We start from the raw sequence: 14,850 nt of genomic DNA on the forward strand, positions 1-14,850 counted from the left end.
AGCGGGGAGGGAAAGAGAATTGATCAGACTTCCTCCCCGTCAGAGCAAGACCAAGAACCTAACAAGTAAAAGTGTTCTTGCGAATGCGCCGATGCATGTATGAATATCAAATCGACCCAAAGAATTTGATTTTCGCGACAAAAAATCAGCCAATGACTTCATCTCTATACTAATGTTATCAATCTACACCCTCCGTCCAGCTCCCAACTACATTTAACACGACAATAGAAACGGAAAACACTTTCAATCGAAGTTTCAAAGCTGAATGAATTCTCTAGATTTATACAGGATATATGAATTCCCCGACATAGCTCGTTTCCACCATTGCCGGATACCAAGGGTCGTGCGCAAGCGGATTTAACGAGCCTTGTAGGTTTGCCAGACTAGAGGAAGAGAAGCTGTTAGCCAATGCTGTGAGATACTGGCGGGGGTTATCGGGGGGCATACCAGCAATGGCGAAGGGAGCACCGAAACCGGTGACTATAGGTTCAAGTTAGCGATATCAAGAGCCAGCGCATACATCACAACCAATTGGGAGCTACTAACTCATGAAAGCCCAGTATCTGAAAAAGAAGAACTTGGTGAGAGGGTTGAAGGGGATGTTGGAGCGAGGACCCTCGGCGTAGTGGTAAGGACTACCAAGCTGGGTGCGGGTGGTGGAAAAGCCACGGCGGGCGACGAAGGAGGCACCCATGCGGGCCCGGAGAGCGGTAGCAGCGTTCATCTTCGGCAGCGTCAGCACAATTGAACCAGAAACCATGCGTACAATAAGTTTACTTTGAAGGAAGCAAGAGCGCGGTGAGATGATCGAGGCGGAGGTGCTGATCGTGCCATACGGGAAGAGTAGGATGAGATGGTACCAGCCCCGGCCCAGTCACGTGAAACCTAGCTCTCATCAGAGAGGTTGGTTTCTCCGATCAGTTTGTCCGGCGGTAAACGATAGATTGCGGCACCTTCCCCGAACGGTACATTGAAATTTCTTGGTTGCTCCAGTTGGTGAAGACAACAGCCAGATTCCAACCGTCGAGGTTGCTCGAGCTATCTGCGCCCTGAGGCTCGAGTCTCTTCACGTACCTGACAATGGATGAGCTTTTCGACGTCTTCGAGGACAAGCCCCAAGCGGCCAAGCTCTCCGAACCCAGACGACCGAAGAAAGAGAAGAGCAAGAAGCGCCAGGTAAATGGCGATGTGAAAGAAAATGGGGAGAATGCAGAGCCCAAGGATGATCCAGTCGCTACCGATGCTGTTGTTCAAGATGACAAGGAAGAGAAGGCTACAGGCGAGGATAGCAATAATCAACCGGAGACAAAACGATTGCGATTAGAAGAGGAGCCGGAACCCGTTGTCGCAGATTTGTTCGAAACTGCGCAAGAGCGCGAGATTGCAGGATCTGCAGGGCTTCAAGCTGAGAAAGAGGCCGGTCCAGTAGTTTTGTCTCACCAAGTCCGACATCAGGTCGCCATACCGCCGAAATACCCATACGTCCCGATCTCTCAACACAAACCCCCGGCGGACCCCGCGAGAGTGTGGCCATTTACCCTCGACCCGTTCCAGCAGGTCGCGGTTTCATCAATTCAGAGAGGAGAAAGTGTACTGGTTTCAGCTCACACTAGTGCGGGAAAGACTGTGGTTGCGGAATATGCTATCGCTCAGAGTCTGAAGAACAATCAGAGGGTCATATATACAAGTCCGATCAAGGCTTTGAGTAACCAGAAATACCGAGAGTTTGCAGCGGAGTTTGGCGACGTTGGTCTTATGACCGGAGATGTGACCATCAACCCTACCGCTACTTGCCTGGTGATGACAACCGAGATTTTGCGGTCTATGTTGTATCGTGGGTCCGAGATTATGCGCGAAGTCGCCTGGGTTGTCTTCGATGAGATTCATTACATGCGAGATGCCAGTGAGTACGTCGGGATCAACATATCCTTACATGCTACTAACTACGTGGTATAGCGCGAGGCGTTGTCTGGGAAGAGACGATCATTTTACTCCCCGATAAGGTCCGATACGTATTCTTGTCTGCGACAATCCCCAATGCCATGCAGTTTGCCGAGTGGATCACAAAGATGCACAACCAACCTTGTCACGTTGTATATACCGACTTTCGGCCCACGCCGTTGCAGCATTATTTCTTCCCCGCTGGCTCTGAAGGAATGCATTTGATCGTCGATGAGAAGGGCGTTTTTCGTGAGGAGAACTTCCAAAAGGCTATGAGCTCTATCTCAGACAAGAAAGGTGATGACCCGGCAGATGCGCTCGCCAAGCGAAAAGGCAAGGGCAAAGACAAAAAGCTCAACAAAGGCGGGAATCAGGACAATGCCGATATATACAAGATTGTCAAGATGATCATGCTGAAAAGTCTAAACCCTGTTATCGTCTTTAGTTTCAGCAAGCGCGAATGCGAATTTTACGCTTTGAAGATGAGGGCCTTAGCCTTCAACGATGACTCGGAGAAAGAGATGGTGTCCAAAGTGTTCAACAGCGCGATCGAGATGCTGTCTGAAGAAGATCGGAACCTGCCTCAGATTCAGAACATCCTGCCTCTTCTCCGAAGAGGTATTGGTGTCCATCATTCTGGGTTGCTCCCCATTCTCAAGGAGACCATCGAGATTCTGTTCCAAGAAGGTCTTATCAAGGTCCTTTTTGCCACCGAAACATTCTCCATCGGTCTGAACATGCCCGCAAAAACCGTCGTCTTCACAAGCGTCCGAAAGTTTGACGGCTTCAGCCAGCGCTGGGTCACTCCATCCGAATTTGTGCAAATGTCAGGCCGTGCTGGACGAAGAGGTCTTGATGATCGCGGTATCGTTATCATGATGGTAGGAGAGGAAATGGATCCTGCCGTGGCCAAGGAAATCGTGCGAGGAGAGCAAGACCGTCTAAACTCCGCTTTTCATCTGGGCTACAACATGATCCTGAATCTCATGCGTGTGGAGGGTATTTCGCCCGAGTTCATGCTAGAAAGGTGCTTCTACCAATTCCAGAACACTGCCGGCCTAGCAGGTCTCGAAAAGGGTAAGCTTCTCCGTCTACTCAGTGTACAAACTAGCGTGCTAACAAATAATCAGAACTTGCTGAATTGGAAGAAAAGAGAGCCAATATGACCATTTCCGACGAAGGGACAATCCGTGAATACTACGATATACGAACGCAGATTGATCAGTTCAGTGATGACGTACGGGCGGTTATCAGCCATCCTGATTACTCTGTTTCTTTCCTCACGCCTGGTCGCCTGCTTCATATCAAATACAAAGACTTCGATTTTGGGTGGGGAGTAGTTGTCAATATCAAGAAACGCAAGCCCCAGAAGAACTCAGAAGAGCTAGCCGACCATGCTAGCTACGTTGTTGATGTTCTCCTGAGGGTTGCTGAGGGGTCCTCTGTAGGCACAAAAACTTTTGAAGATCTGCCGCAAGGCGTCCGGCCACCCAAGGAGGGTGAGAAATCTCACATGGCTGTTGTTCCACTCCTTCTCAATTGCATTCAATCTATCTCACATATTCGAATGATGATGCCCAAGGAGTTGCAGTCTTCAGATTCGCGAGCCGAAGTGGGAAAGAAGATAGAGCAAGTCAAGAAGAGGTTCCCGGATGGTATTGCTGTCCTCGACCCTATCGAAGACATGGGCATCAAAGATGACGAGTTCAAAAAGACTCTGAGAGTAAGTATCGTTTGCCATGGATATACGGCATTATGCTAATTCATTCTTAGAAAATTGAGGTTCTTGAGGCTCGCTTGGTTACGAATCCATTGCATAATTCTCCACGACTGGAAGAGCTGTACGAACAGTATGCGGAGAAGGTTGATTTAGGGAACAAGATCAAAGCGACCAAGAAGAAGATATCCGAGGGCATGGCTATACAACAGCTGGACGAACTGAAATGCCGGAAACGTGTTCTCCGCCGCTTCGGCTTCATTAACGAGGCCGAAGTAGTCCAACTGAAGGCACGTGTGGCGTGTGAAATTAGCACTGGCGACGAGTTGATGCTCAGCGAGCTTCTCTTCAACGGTTTCTTCAATAAGCTGACCCCAGAGCAAGCGGCGGCCGTACTAAGTGTCTTCGTATTCGAAGAAAAGACCAAGGAGACACCGCCACTGTCGAAGGAAGAGCTTGCGAAACCACTCAAAGAGATCCAAGCGCAAGCACGGATTGTTGCTAAAGTCGCGCAGGAGTCGAAGCTGGCCGTCAGTGAAGAAGACTACGTCCAGAGCTTCCATTGGGAACTGATGGAAGTGATCTACGAATGGGCTAACGGGAAGTCATTTGCTGATATTTGGTAAGTCTCAGCCCTAAACGTTTAGTAATGATGACCGGTAGCTGACGATCCTTCTTCAGCGCCATGACCGATGTTTACGAAGGCAGCTTAATCCGGGTCTTCCGCCGCTTGGAAGAATGTCTTCGGCAAATGGCTCAGGCAGCCAAAGTCATGGGTAGCGAAGAGCTTGAAAGTAAGTTTGAGGCGGCGTTGACAAAGGTCCGCAGGGACATTGTTGCCGCGCAGTCCTTATATCTGTAGAGGAGTCCTCTTATGTCTTGGGTGTCTTGGTAGTTGCATTTCCCTGGCGTCGGGCTAAGAAGGTTTCAGCCGTTCCTCATTTTTACCTGTATGTAATGTCGTGATATCCCCAGATTCAACGGCCGAAGAGGGAAGTGGCAAGATATGTACAAAAGCTGGGATTTTCATTATTTATTCAAAGTCACATACAAAAAAGGTATATAATTAGTAGTAGTATTATTATTACTCCGTAGTCCATACGGTACGGAGTACGTAAAACAAAGAGGCCTAGAAATGCATTATGGGTCCGCGTTGCCTCCCGCAACCCGCCAATCGTCAATGACTCTTGACTGTGTCGCCCACCGCTTCTCTTTCTTCACTCTTCTTTCCCCACCAATTCGCTCTCTCTTCAAACCTCCTCTCTTTCTCCTTCAGCTGCATCCTTTTTTCCTGTCCTTCCCTTGCTTGCATCTTTCCTCCTCGCTATTCCCCTTTCTTCCGCACCCTCCCCGTGCACTTGCCTGACTCTTCCTCGCTCCTCCGCTTGCTCCCCTATCGCCCGGCTACCAAGTCCGACCTCTCCTACCCTTCCTTCGCCGGCCAACTGTTTGCGGGCACCATGAACAGCTTGGTGGTTACTCCACCTGTGCCACCTCACTTCTACGAGTATTCTCGTCTCTCTCCCTCCCGACCAAGTACGTTTCCTTTGTCGATACTGGGCCCTTGGACTCTATGAAGAGCTCATTTCTAATCAAACATTCCAGTGTCTACCCCCAGTCACACTCCGACGAACCGCAAGCGGAAAGCAGAAGATGACCACAATGATTTCGATAGCCGGATGTCAGCCTCTCCTACGAACTCTCCAGCTTTCACTCCGCGCTCTTTGCCATCATCCTCCCGACAACTAAAACGTGCTCGACCTAATGTTGGCGGGAGGCCGCTCTCTCTTCCCCGTTTACTCGAGACCTTAGATACCGAAGCTCTTCGCGGTGTCCTCCGGTCGATATGCAATCGTCACCCAAGTCTGGCCGATGAAGTTGTACAAACTGCTCCTCGCCCAAGTGTTTCATCTGCACTCCAAGTTCTTCGAAATTATCAATCTACACTACAATCCTCATTCCCTCTGGGCGGCAACCCCGAATCCGACTACGCCTACAATCGAGTCCGACAGCCTCTTGGGAATCTTCTGGAAGCTCTGAGCGACTTCACCCCACATTTTCTGCCACCCAATGAAACCCAACCTTCGGTATCCTTGAGTTATCTGGACGACGCCACCGAGATTATACATTCGTTGCCGCGTTGGAGCTCACCCCAGAACAACGTAGAGCGGGACTCTGCGTACGATGAGATTTGCAAAGCTTGGATTCTGGTGATACGAGAGGCCGCCAAACGAGGAGGTGGAATTCAGTTGCAGTACGGAGGTTGGGATCAGAAATTAGCGAAGCATAATCACAACTCGGGCGGCAAACTGCAGGCAGCCGTCAATGATCTCGCGTCCAGTCTAGGATGGATGCATGGCCCGGAATCTCAAGGCTTCGGGAGTCCAGGGGGCAACGATATAGGGTCCATTCGAGAGCAGCTTCTATCGGGCACATATGGACTTGGAACTCCCGTCAAAGTAGGGCCCTGGTAAAATGCCCGTCTCCAACATAATTTCTCGTGCCCGCAACAATTCGACGTCTCCCATTCCCATCAACCCATTTTATCCTCAACCGTGAATTTCCATCTACGATACGATCACGATACAAACTGCATGAGCTAGAGTTTCAAAGGTTCATCTTGGCGTTAACTATGTGCAACCAGAGTTTTTGTTACCGTCTTTTCGCTTCATCTCTTATCTCGCTTCTCTTATTGTGTCATCATCCTAGGTCTTATCCTTGCTCTTTCACTGTTATCTAGAAGGTGGAATCACTTATCATCGGTCTATCGAACTACGCATATCAGGCTCATGGTCGGCAACTTTGTTCACTCTTTTCGCTTTCTTTGGTTGTTTTTACTCATTTCCCGTCGATGCCCCTTCTTGTATACCCCCATGTCATATTCAATCTCAGCATTCGTGCCTTATTGCTGCCCTAATACAATCCATCGACTGGGAGAGCCAGCTCCAGACCCACCTAGCGGGCAAGTATCCCGTGCAATTTCCGGGTTGGAATGTGTCAAAAAGCAATTGGCGAACAATATCATATAGAACGATGCACTCTACGTAGTGACTCGTCAACCAGCTGCTCTTGGTAAAGCTTTGTTTACCCAACTTTCTTCATGTAGACTTCAACTTCAATATCTTCAGTTGTAAAACCAAATATTTCCTAGTAATCCACGTCTAATCCAATTGCCCTTTCATGATTATGGATTCGTTAGGGAAATGAAACATTCATTCGTCAGTCTTACATTGAACAAGCATGCCATTCAGTCACGTAACTCCATGTATAAGATAGTACTGAGTTAAATTATTATCAAGGGTGGAATATACGGCCTTCGGTTATATTGAGGTCCTCACTGTTTGCTTAGCACCTGGAAAGAGAGAAGAGAAGTCATTATATGTTTTTTGTCGTGTTAGGGTCTCCTGTGAGTATAAAATGTGACCCATACATAAAGCGCACGGGGCGCATTAAGTTGATATCAACGCCTGTCTTATAGTGCGAAAGAACCATCCTGCATCGTCCCAGCCGCCGTGGTCTCCGGCTCTTTCCATCGGATTGATCTCAGAACAGGCATCTGACATTTGGCTTCTGGTCTCATCGTCATCTCTGTCGGATAAATCGTGAGGTGGGTCATTTTCGAGGTCTGCATGCAATTCTGCTGCCGGTGGGTTGGTTACTGCGTCTGGAGAGGACGAGAGCGGCCAGTCGTCGACACCGAAAAGCGTCCATTCTACTAGGCGATCAATCCAACTTCCCAAGCCGAATCCACGCTCGCGAGTCAGGCGTTGGAGTTCACGCTCATCGATTTCTTCTTCGTCTTCTTCCGAGTCCCAGTAGTCTGATATCATGGAGTCGTAGTCATCATCGAGGTTTTCCTGGATTGTATCCCGCATCTCAGCGCGGACGCGCTCGTCTATGAAGTGTGGGAGGAAAGATGTAGAAGATCCCGCGTCTTCGCTTGTGCGGTTTGAGGGCGTTCGTGGAGCTGAGGCGATGTGGAGGCTATTTCCTTTGGAGATGGGCGAAGCCGTCGACATCTCGAGTCCCGTCATCGATAGGTCAGGCCTGCTGTTTCGTCGACTAGCCACGCGGGATCGTGAATGCGCAGCTGCAGGCGTGGACCGGTCGGACTTTGTCCGGCGAGATATGCCTGTTCGCAGAGCATGTGAGATAGCATCAACTTCATAATTTCCCGCCTCGGAGACTAGGCTCGTTGAACTCTCTCTTTTTGCCAGCCAGCTCTGGCCCTTTTCCTCGCGGGCCGTCGATGCGAGCGCAACACCCGCACGAAGGATCCACTCGGGGTCTCTCGCTTCGGATGGCTGATGGCGGTGGGCTGCAGAGCGCCGAGCTCTCCTGCTAGTAGTAGGACTAGCACTGGCGCTGACAGTCCCGCTCCCGCTGTCTCCAGATTGGTGATGCAGCGATTGGTGCACATTCCGCTCCTGGAGGTTGGAGTCGCTTAGATGAATAGGTGTTGAGCTTTTGCTTCGGGAGTGATGGCGGACGCGTGAACCACTCCTCGAAGGCGTACGCGAGAGAACGCCAGGGGTACCAGGAACTGAGTAACTAGATAGGTAGGAGGTTCTGGTTGGGGTGTTGAGAGCCTCGCTTTGAGGGGAGAAGTAGTCCTGTGAGCCATGTCCCAAGTCATTGTCATCGTCAATGGGGTAATAAGGAGTTAGCGGAGCGAGGGAGGTGCGATTTAGAGATGGGTAAGAACGGCGAGATCGAAAGTCTGATTGAGACTGCTTGTTGTTAGTGGTATCTGGTTTTTTTGTGGATGTAGAGGAAGCCCACTTACAGCCATTCCGAGATATGACGCGATATAAAGGGCCTTAAGGAGGCATTTATAGAAGCTGAATGAGGAACAGTAGATGGAAGGATGAAGTCGAGGGTTGAGGTGAAGTAGTTAGGTCTGGATCTACCCCGGCTAGGGCGACTCCGCACTTTGTTTGACATGTGAAAATCACCCGGTGCAGTTTGGGGTTGAACTATAACAACAGGCCTGGTCGTAATAACAACAGGCCTTTAACCGCATTGGGCTAGATGGCCCCTTATTATATAATCTTTTTTTATATTAGGCTAGTGTATTATTTAATTAGGCCTAGGTTATAAAAATAATAGGCCTTAACACTATTTAGTAATATTTTTTTTATTCGTGTTAAGGGAGCAAGTTAACTTAAGTATTTTTAAAAAATATATTTATATATAAATTTTATAATAAAGCTGCCTTACTATAATTACCTGTATAATAGCTAAATTTACTAACAAGCAAGTTAATTTTAACTTTAAAAAAAAGGTTAAATTTAATATTAATAAAGCTAAATTACCTTTATTACCGCTGCTAAAAGGCTTATATATAACTAGTAAAAAGGCCCTTAATATAATAAGCTTTTATGCTTAATAACATGGCTATAATATTATTAAAAAATAAACTAATATATTACGTTAAACGGGTTAACCTTGCGTTTATTATTTTATTTATAATTAAGGCAAGATATAAAAAGTATAGGGCCATGGGTTTAAAAATAAAAGTATATATTAAAAGGGGTGCTTATTTAATATACTTATTAACTAGTAATAAATAATAACTAGCTACTAGCATGTTAAAGTATATAATAAAGCTTATACTTATAATAGCTTTTAAACACCTTTATTTTATTTAGTACACTAGTGCTTAAAGCTAGTAAGGCAAAAAAATAAAATAAAAAATCTTATAGCCACTAGCTATATAAATTAAAATATTATATTAAACTTTTACTAAGAAACCACTATTCTTTAAGCTTATAATATTAGTAATTTACGCCTAAAAACCTCCCGCGCCTTTTTTTATGGCCTTATTTAAGTTTAGGTACTTATTACTATACTTACCAAGCAAGGGGGTTAAATTATATAATATAAAATAAAGTATAACTACCTTACCTGCCTATTTTATATTTATAAAAGCTTGCTACATTTTATTAAGCAATACCTGCATGTTTTCTTTATAAATAATACCTATAAAATAAATTTTTATAGCCTTTTAATATTAAATATTACCGGCATTACAGCCAATAATTTAATATTTTTTATAAAAATATATTAAATAATAAAAAAAAATAATACTACGTACTACTTCGCGCTTTATACTTTAAAGTTAATATATTTAAAGCTTTAGATTCCCTTAAAGGGCCCGGAGATAATAATTACTAATTATAAAAATATGTTATTACTTGCCTTTAGTATTATTTAGCCCTTTACCAACTAAATAATCTGCCTTTAGTATATTTAAAAAAAAGTTTTAAAGTATATTAAGCCTTATTTAGCCCAAGAGGCCCTGGCAATAGTTACTAAAATTAAAAAAATTATTATAAATACTATAAATAAAAAAGCCACAGCGGCCACTACCTAAAGTATAGCTATTAAAGCGCCCGTAGTACCTGCTAGTAAGGTTAATAGCCAGGGAAACACTAAAATTATACTTAACAAGCTATTTAATCCTAAGGTAGTAAAGAAGTTTATAAATAGTAAGCTTAATAATATTTATTTTTTATTTTTTAATATTATACAGGCGCGGACAGTAAATAAAATAAGATTTAAATAACTTTAATTTTACAGGGAGTATAAGTAATTCCCTGCCTTTTTAGGCTATTTCTAAAGGTAGTAGCTTTTTTTATTTTATAATTATTATTTTTTATAATACTATATTAAAAAGTATTTATACTTTAATAGTGTTGCAAGCTTATAAGTTAAAAGTACTTATTAAAATTTAAAGCAAGATTTACTAACATCTTAACTTAGCTTACTTAAAGCTATATAAAAATTTAAGCAGGTAATTATTTGGAACTATTATAAATTACTAGTAAAAATAAATAACAAGAGGCTTAAGTGGCCTTAAAAAAACTAGTAATATTAAAAAGGTAATTAAAACTTACTTATAATACTTGCTATACTATTATTTTGCAAGGTTTTTAAAAAGGTTTTATACTATACTTTGCGCCTGGTATTAAAGGCCTATAATAAGTATTTATTAAAAAAAGCGCCTAGGAAAACTTTAATTAAAGACTACAAGAAGTTTTAAAAAACTTGTTATGGCCTACCTTATATTTATAAGGTTAAAAAGGCGCTAGTAAATGGTAAAGTGCTTTAGGTAACTTACTTTTATAGCTAGTAATATTTATTTACTTAACTTAAAGCTATTCTTATTAACCCGCGTTACTTTATTATAAATTTTATTTATTTAAACTTTTAAGGCTATTTAATTTAACCGCGGGGGGGCGCTTAAGGCGCTTAAGGTACTTAAGTTATAAATTTAATATTAATACACGCAGGAAAGGTAATACCAGCGCTGGCGTTAGGCATAATAGCTAATATTATAATAGCTTGCTAGCTGTTTTTATTTAAAGTTATAAAGTATTAAGTTAACTATATAATTAAGCAAGTAACAAGAGGTAGGGAATTAGGATTGCAAGGGGGGAAATAAGTGTGAAAACCTTGAGTAGGCTAACCAGGTACAAAACAAAGTACTAAAAGGCTATTTAATAAGGGATTAATATTAAATCTTAAGGCCTAAAATATATAAAAACTAACTTTTAACTAACTATTCTTTACTGGGGCGTTGGCCTTAAATACACTATTAAAATAATAATAATATTATTACTGCGTGTTAGGTTAATATTACTATAACTTTTATTTTATTAGTTTCCTTATTTTATTAGGGCTTGGCACCCGTGGGTGTAATAACTTAGCCCTTTTTTAATTAAGATTAACCTAATTTTTAAATAGCTTTAATTTTTATAATAAACATGTTTTACTATTATTTTACTTTGGTTTCGCGTCTAATTGTTTAGTTTTTTTATTTAAAATAATTTATTATTAAATGCGGGGTTATCTTAAGGCTTAAAATAGTGTTTTTTTATTAGTGTTTTACTTTTAAATAGCTTTACTTTTAGTGGCTGGGATAGCTATTTTAGTAAATAATAAAAGTTTTAAGTTACTTTTTATTAATTTAAGCATTAATAAATTATAAATAGGCAGTGTTTTATAAATAATAAAAAGGTTAATATAGTTATTATAATACTGTGTTATTAGTATTATATAGGTAGCTAAATATAAAAAAATAAATTTTTATTTACTTCCTAGTCTCTTTTTCTTTTTTTAACTTTTTTAATTCTTTTATTTTATTTTTTTAATTCCCCTATTTTATTTCTTAAAGTTTAACATTTTATTTTTTTATTTTTTTGCTAGCTATCCAATCTCATGGCTTTTATAATAAGGTTTAAAATCTATCCCCCTTTCTTACCAAAAACTACCACTACTGCCACTAAAAACAGTAACAGGAATAGTAAAGGTTCCTTAAATAATTTAAAAGGAAAAGGTAAGTAAAAAAAGGGCGCCATAAACAGCAAAAAAAAAAAAAGCCTAAAAAAAATAAAAAAGCTAGTAAAACCCATAGGGTTTTATCACGTGTGCCTATTTATTTAATAGTGTTATAGTGCCTAATATACTTTTAATTTATGCTAAAAGCTAGTAATTTAAATAATAATAACATGCTATTTTAATTTAGTTATAAATTTAATATTATTATATTAATTTTATGCAAGACCTATTTTTACTATAATAAGACTTGCAAGCCGGTAAGTTTTTAATATTTTTTTTTTATATTTTATAGCTAATTTATTATATTTTTTAAGTTAAAGTAATAATAACAGGGGATGCCTATAATTTATAGCTTTTTATTAAATACTATTATTTTTTTTACCCGCGGATTAATAACAAAAGGGTAGAGCTTTTTTTAAAAAATAAAAAGTATTAGTAGGGCCAGGAATTTATTTTCCAAGTTTACTTTGTAATAATCTAATTATTAAAGGCCTTTAAAAATATAAAAAAAGCTTATTAAAAAGAATTCTCCCTTTTAAGCAAGGTAAAAAAAAACTAGTAAAAGTTAAACCTTTAATACTATATAAACGTGCTATCACGTCGCGTCCTACTTCTTATTATTTAGCTTATAAATCCCTTTATTACTAATATAAAAAATAATACTAAAGTTTTGTAGTTATACCTTTATTTTTTTTCTAGTAATTTAGGCCATGTCTAGTGGTTTATTACTAAATTTTAATTTTAAAAAAAAGTTAAGCTTGCCTGTTAGGCTTATTTTATTAATACTCTAAATTTTAATATTAAACTTGCTTATATTAAAATAAAGTTTCCTATTACTATTAAGGGTATTTAGCTGGGTTTATTATATATTTAGTATTAATAGTAGTGTCTTTTTATTTTCTTGCTTTTTTAAAGTTAGTGTTTTATTTTATTTCTAGTGCCTTTTTAGCGCCTTAGTTATTTATTTTTATTATTTTTTAGTTTAGTTATACTAGGTAATAGCTTGGTAATATTAGGGCCTTGTCCCCTTAATAATACTTTATTTTTTTTTTTTTTACTTTAGTACTTATTACTTCCTAGGTTTGTAGTTTCTTATAGTTACTTGTAGTTTAAGACTAAAATAATAATTTTTAGGCGGTATTTTATTAGGGTCTTTTTTATTTAGGTGTATTAGGCATATTTTAACTTAAAATTAGGTCTTATTTTTACTTTTAACTAAATAATAAATAACTATCTTGCTGCGCTTGCCTTTTTTTATACTTTTAAATAAAATTTAGTGCATTTATATTCTTAATAAAAACCTATTAATTATATTCCAAAGGCTATTCTTTTTATTTTACTAGGTATAAGTCTTTATTTTTAATAAAGTCATGGCTAATAATATTATTAATCTCCTATTCTTTATTTTTTTTTAAATTAGGCATAGTTTTCATGTTAATTTCACCATGCCAAGGCTTAAGTAATAAAATATAAAAAATATTATATATTTAATAATACTTCTTGGGGAGTAGGAGTTAATACACTATAAAATTAATTTTATTTAGTACTTAAAAGGGACTAATAAACTTAGGCTTAAGTTTTATTAGTACTTTTAAATTTAAATTCTTAATACTAAATTTAACAGGTTATTTTAGCTTAAACTTTATGTTTTTCCGGCCTTTATTATAATAGGTTTAATAGTATTTTATATTTTTTTCCCAGTCTTTTTTATATTTAGCTTAAATTTTTTTAAGTTTTTTAATCCTAGCTAATATAGCTAGTACCTTTATTTATTTAGGGTTAACCTTAAACCATGCTATAATCTTTGGGTCTTGGCTATATATAGCCTAAAAGGGTAATATTTTAATAATAGCATTTTTAGTATTATTATAGGTAAATTATACTATTTTAAATAGTATAAGCCAGGCATGGTAATTTTTTATGGTAAAATAGCGTAGGTACTATTTTAAAACCTAGTTAATTTACTTGGTTTGTCCATTAGTTTAGGGGTAAAAAGCAGTTAATAAATATAATTTAGTTTTATAATAAAACTATAGCTTTCCCTAATATTTACTTATAAAAAAAAAATCTTAGTTAAATATAATACCTTTAGGCTGGCTATAATTTAAAGTTTAATTTTAATAAAAAACTTTGGCTAGTTCATGGGCTTGGATTAATATTAAAATAAGAATAAATTAATATTATTTTATATAATAGTTTACTATTATAAAAATAGCATTAATATATTATTTCTAATATATAGTAGGTAATAGGCCAATAATAAAATTCATGCTAATTTTAAAAAAAGGGTAATTTAGTTTTAGTAGGGTAAATAGTTTTTTATAGGGTTGGTGTCAAGGCGCCATGGTGTATTAATATATAAGGTATAAATAGGTAAAAGTTTTTATTATAGCTTTTATTTTTAGCTAAAAAAACTTTTATTTTACCAAAGATTTAGTTTTTTATAAACCAAAATGTCCTACTAAAAAATTATTATAATATACTTAAATAATTATAGTTTTAAGCCTTTAATTTAGTAAAATATAAATTTAATCTTAAAAAGCTAGTAAATTACTTTTTATAATTAACTAGTTTTTAAAACTTAATTTTTTAGCTTCTTTAGCCTAATTTTTTACTTTTAAGGCTTTAATTTGCTTTTAAGTCTAATTATTTATAAATTATAATATTAAAAGTAACTCTGTTAAATAATCTAATATATAATTAAAGTAAATATTTTTAACTAATATAGTATTTTAGACTTAATACTAGGCTAAAACCTAATTTTTTTTAAGGTTAGACTATATATTTATAATACCATGGTTTTTAAAATTAAGATTTAACTTTGTTTTGTTTTAAAAATAAAAAAATTC

The 14,850-nt window shown here is 38.6% G+C and overlaps 4 protein-coding genes across 4 annotated transcripts; 2 read left to right on the plus strand and 2 right to left on the minus strand.

The window, feature by feature from the left end:
- Window positions 1-280: 280 nt before the first annotated feature.
- On the minus strand, window positions 281-724 carry DSM5745_11531 (cytochrome c oxidase VIIc family protein; the record flags this gene model as incomplete). Its single annotated transcript, XM_026753547.1, has 2 exons — window positions 281-480; window positions 547-724. 2 exons carry the CDS (start codon window positions 722-724, stop codon window positions 281-283), a joined length of 378 nt encoding a protein of 125 aa, XP_026597867.1.
- A 356-nt stretch (window positions 725-1,080) lies between these two features.
- DSM5745_11532 (ATP-dependent RNA helicase MTR4) lies at window positions 1,081-4,520 on the plus strand (the record flags this gene model as incomplete). Its single annotated transcript, XM_026753548.1, has 5 exons — window positions 1,081-1,903; window positions 1,957-3,018; window positions 3,072-3,664; window positions 3,715-4,280; window positions 4,340-4,520. The coding sequence occupies 5 exons, from the start codon at window positions 1,081-1,083 to the stop codon at window positions 4,518-4,520; spliced, it is 3,225 nt and encodes a 1,074-aa protein (XP_026597868.1).
- Window positions 4,521-5,118: 598 nt separating this feature from the next.
- DSM5745_11533 (cut8/STS1 family protein) lies at window positions 5,119-6,132 on the plus strand (the record flags this gene model as incomplete). Its single annotated transcript, XM_026753549.1, has 2 exons — window positions 5,119-5,194; window positions 5,264-6,132. 2 exons carry the CDS (start codon window positions 5,119-5,121, stop codon window positions 6,130-6,132), a joined length of 945 nt encoding a protein of 314 aa, XP_026597869.1.
- Window positions 6,133-7,107: 975 nt separating this feature from the next.
- Window positions 7,108-8,450, minus strand: DSM5745_11534 (DUF3984 domain-containing protein; the record flags this gene model as incomplete). Its single annotated transcript, XM_026753550.1, has 2 exons — window positions 7,108-8,388; window positions 8,445-8,450. The coding sequence occupies 2 exons, from the start codon at window positions 8,448-8,450 to the stop codon at window positions 7,108-7,110; spliced, it is 1,287 nt and encodes a 428-aa protein (XP_026597870.1).
- Between the last annotated feature and the right edge of the window lie 6,400 nt (window positions 8,451-14,850).

This window comes from Aspergillus mulundensis (assembly GCF_003369625.1).
Source record: "Aspergillus mulundensis strain DSM 5745 chromosome Unknown scaffold_29, whole genome shotgun sequence".
NCBI classification, from domain to species: Eukaryota; Fungi; Ascomycota; class Eurotiomycetes; order Eurotiales; family Aspergillaceae; genus Aspergillus; species Aspergillus mulundensis.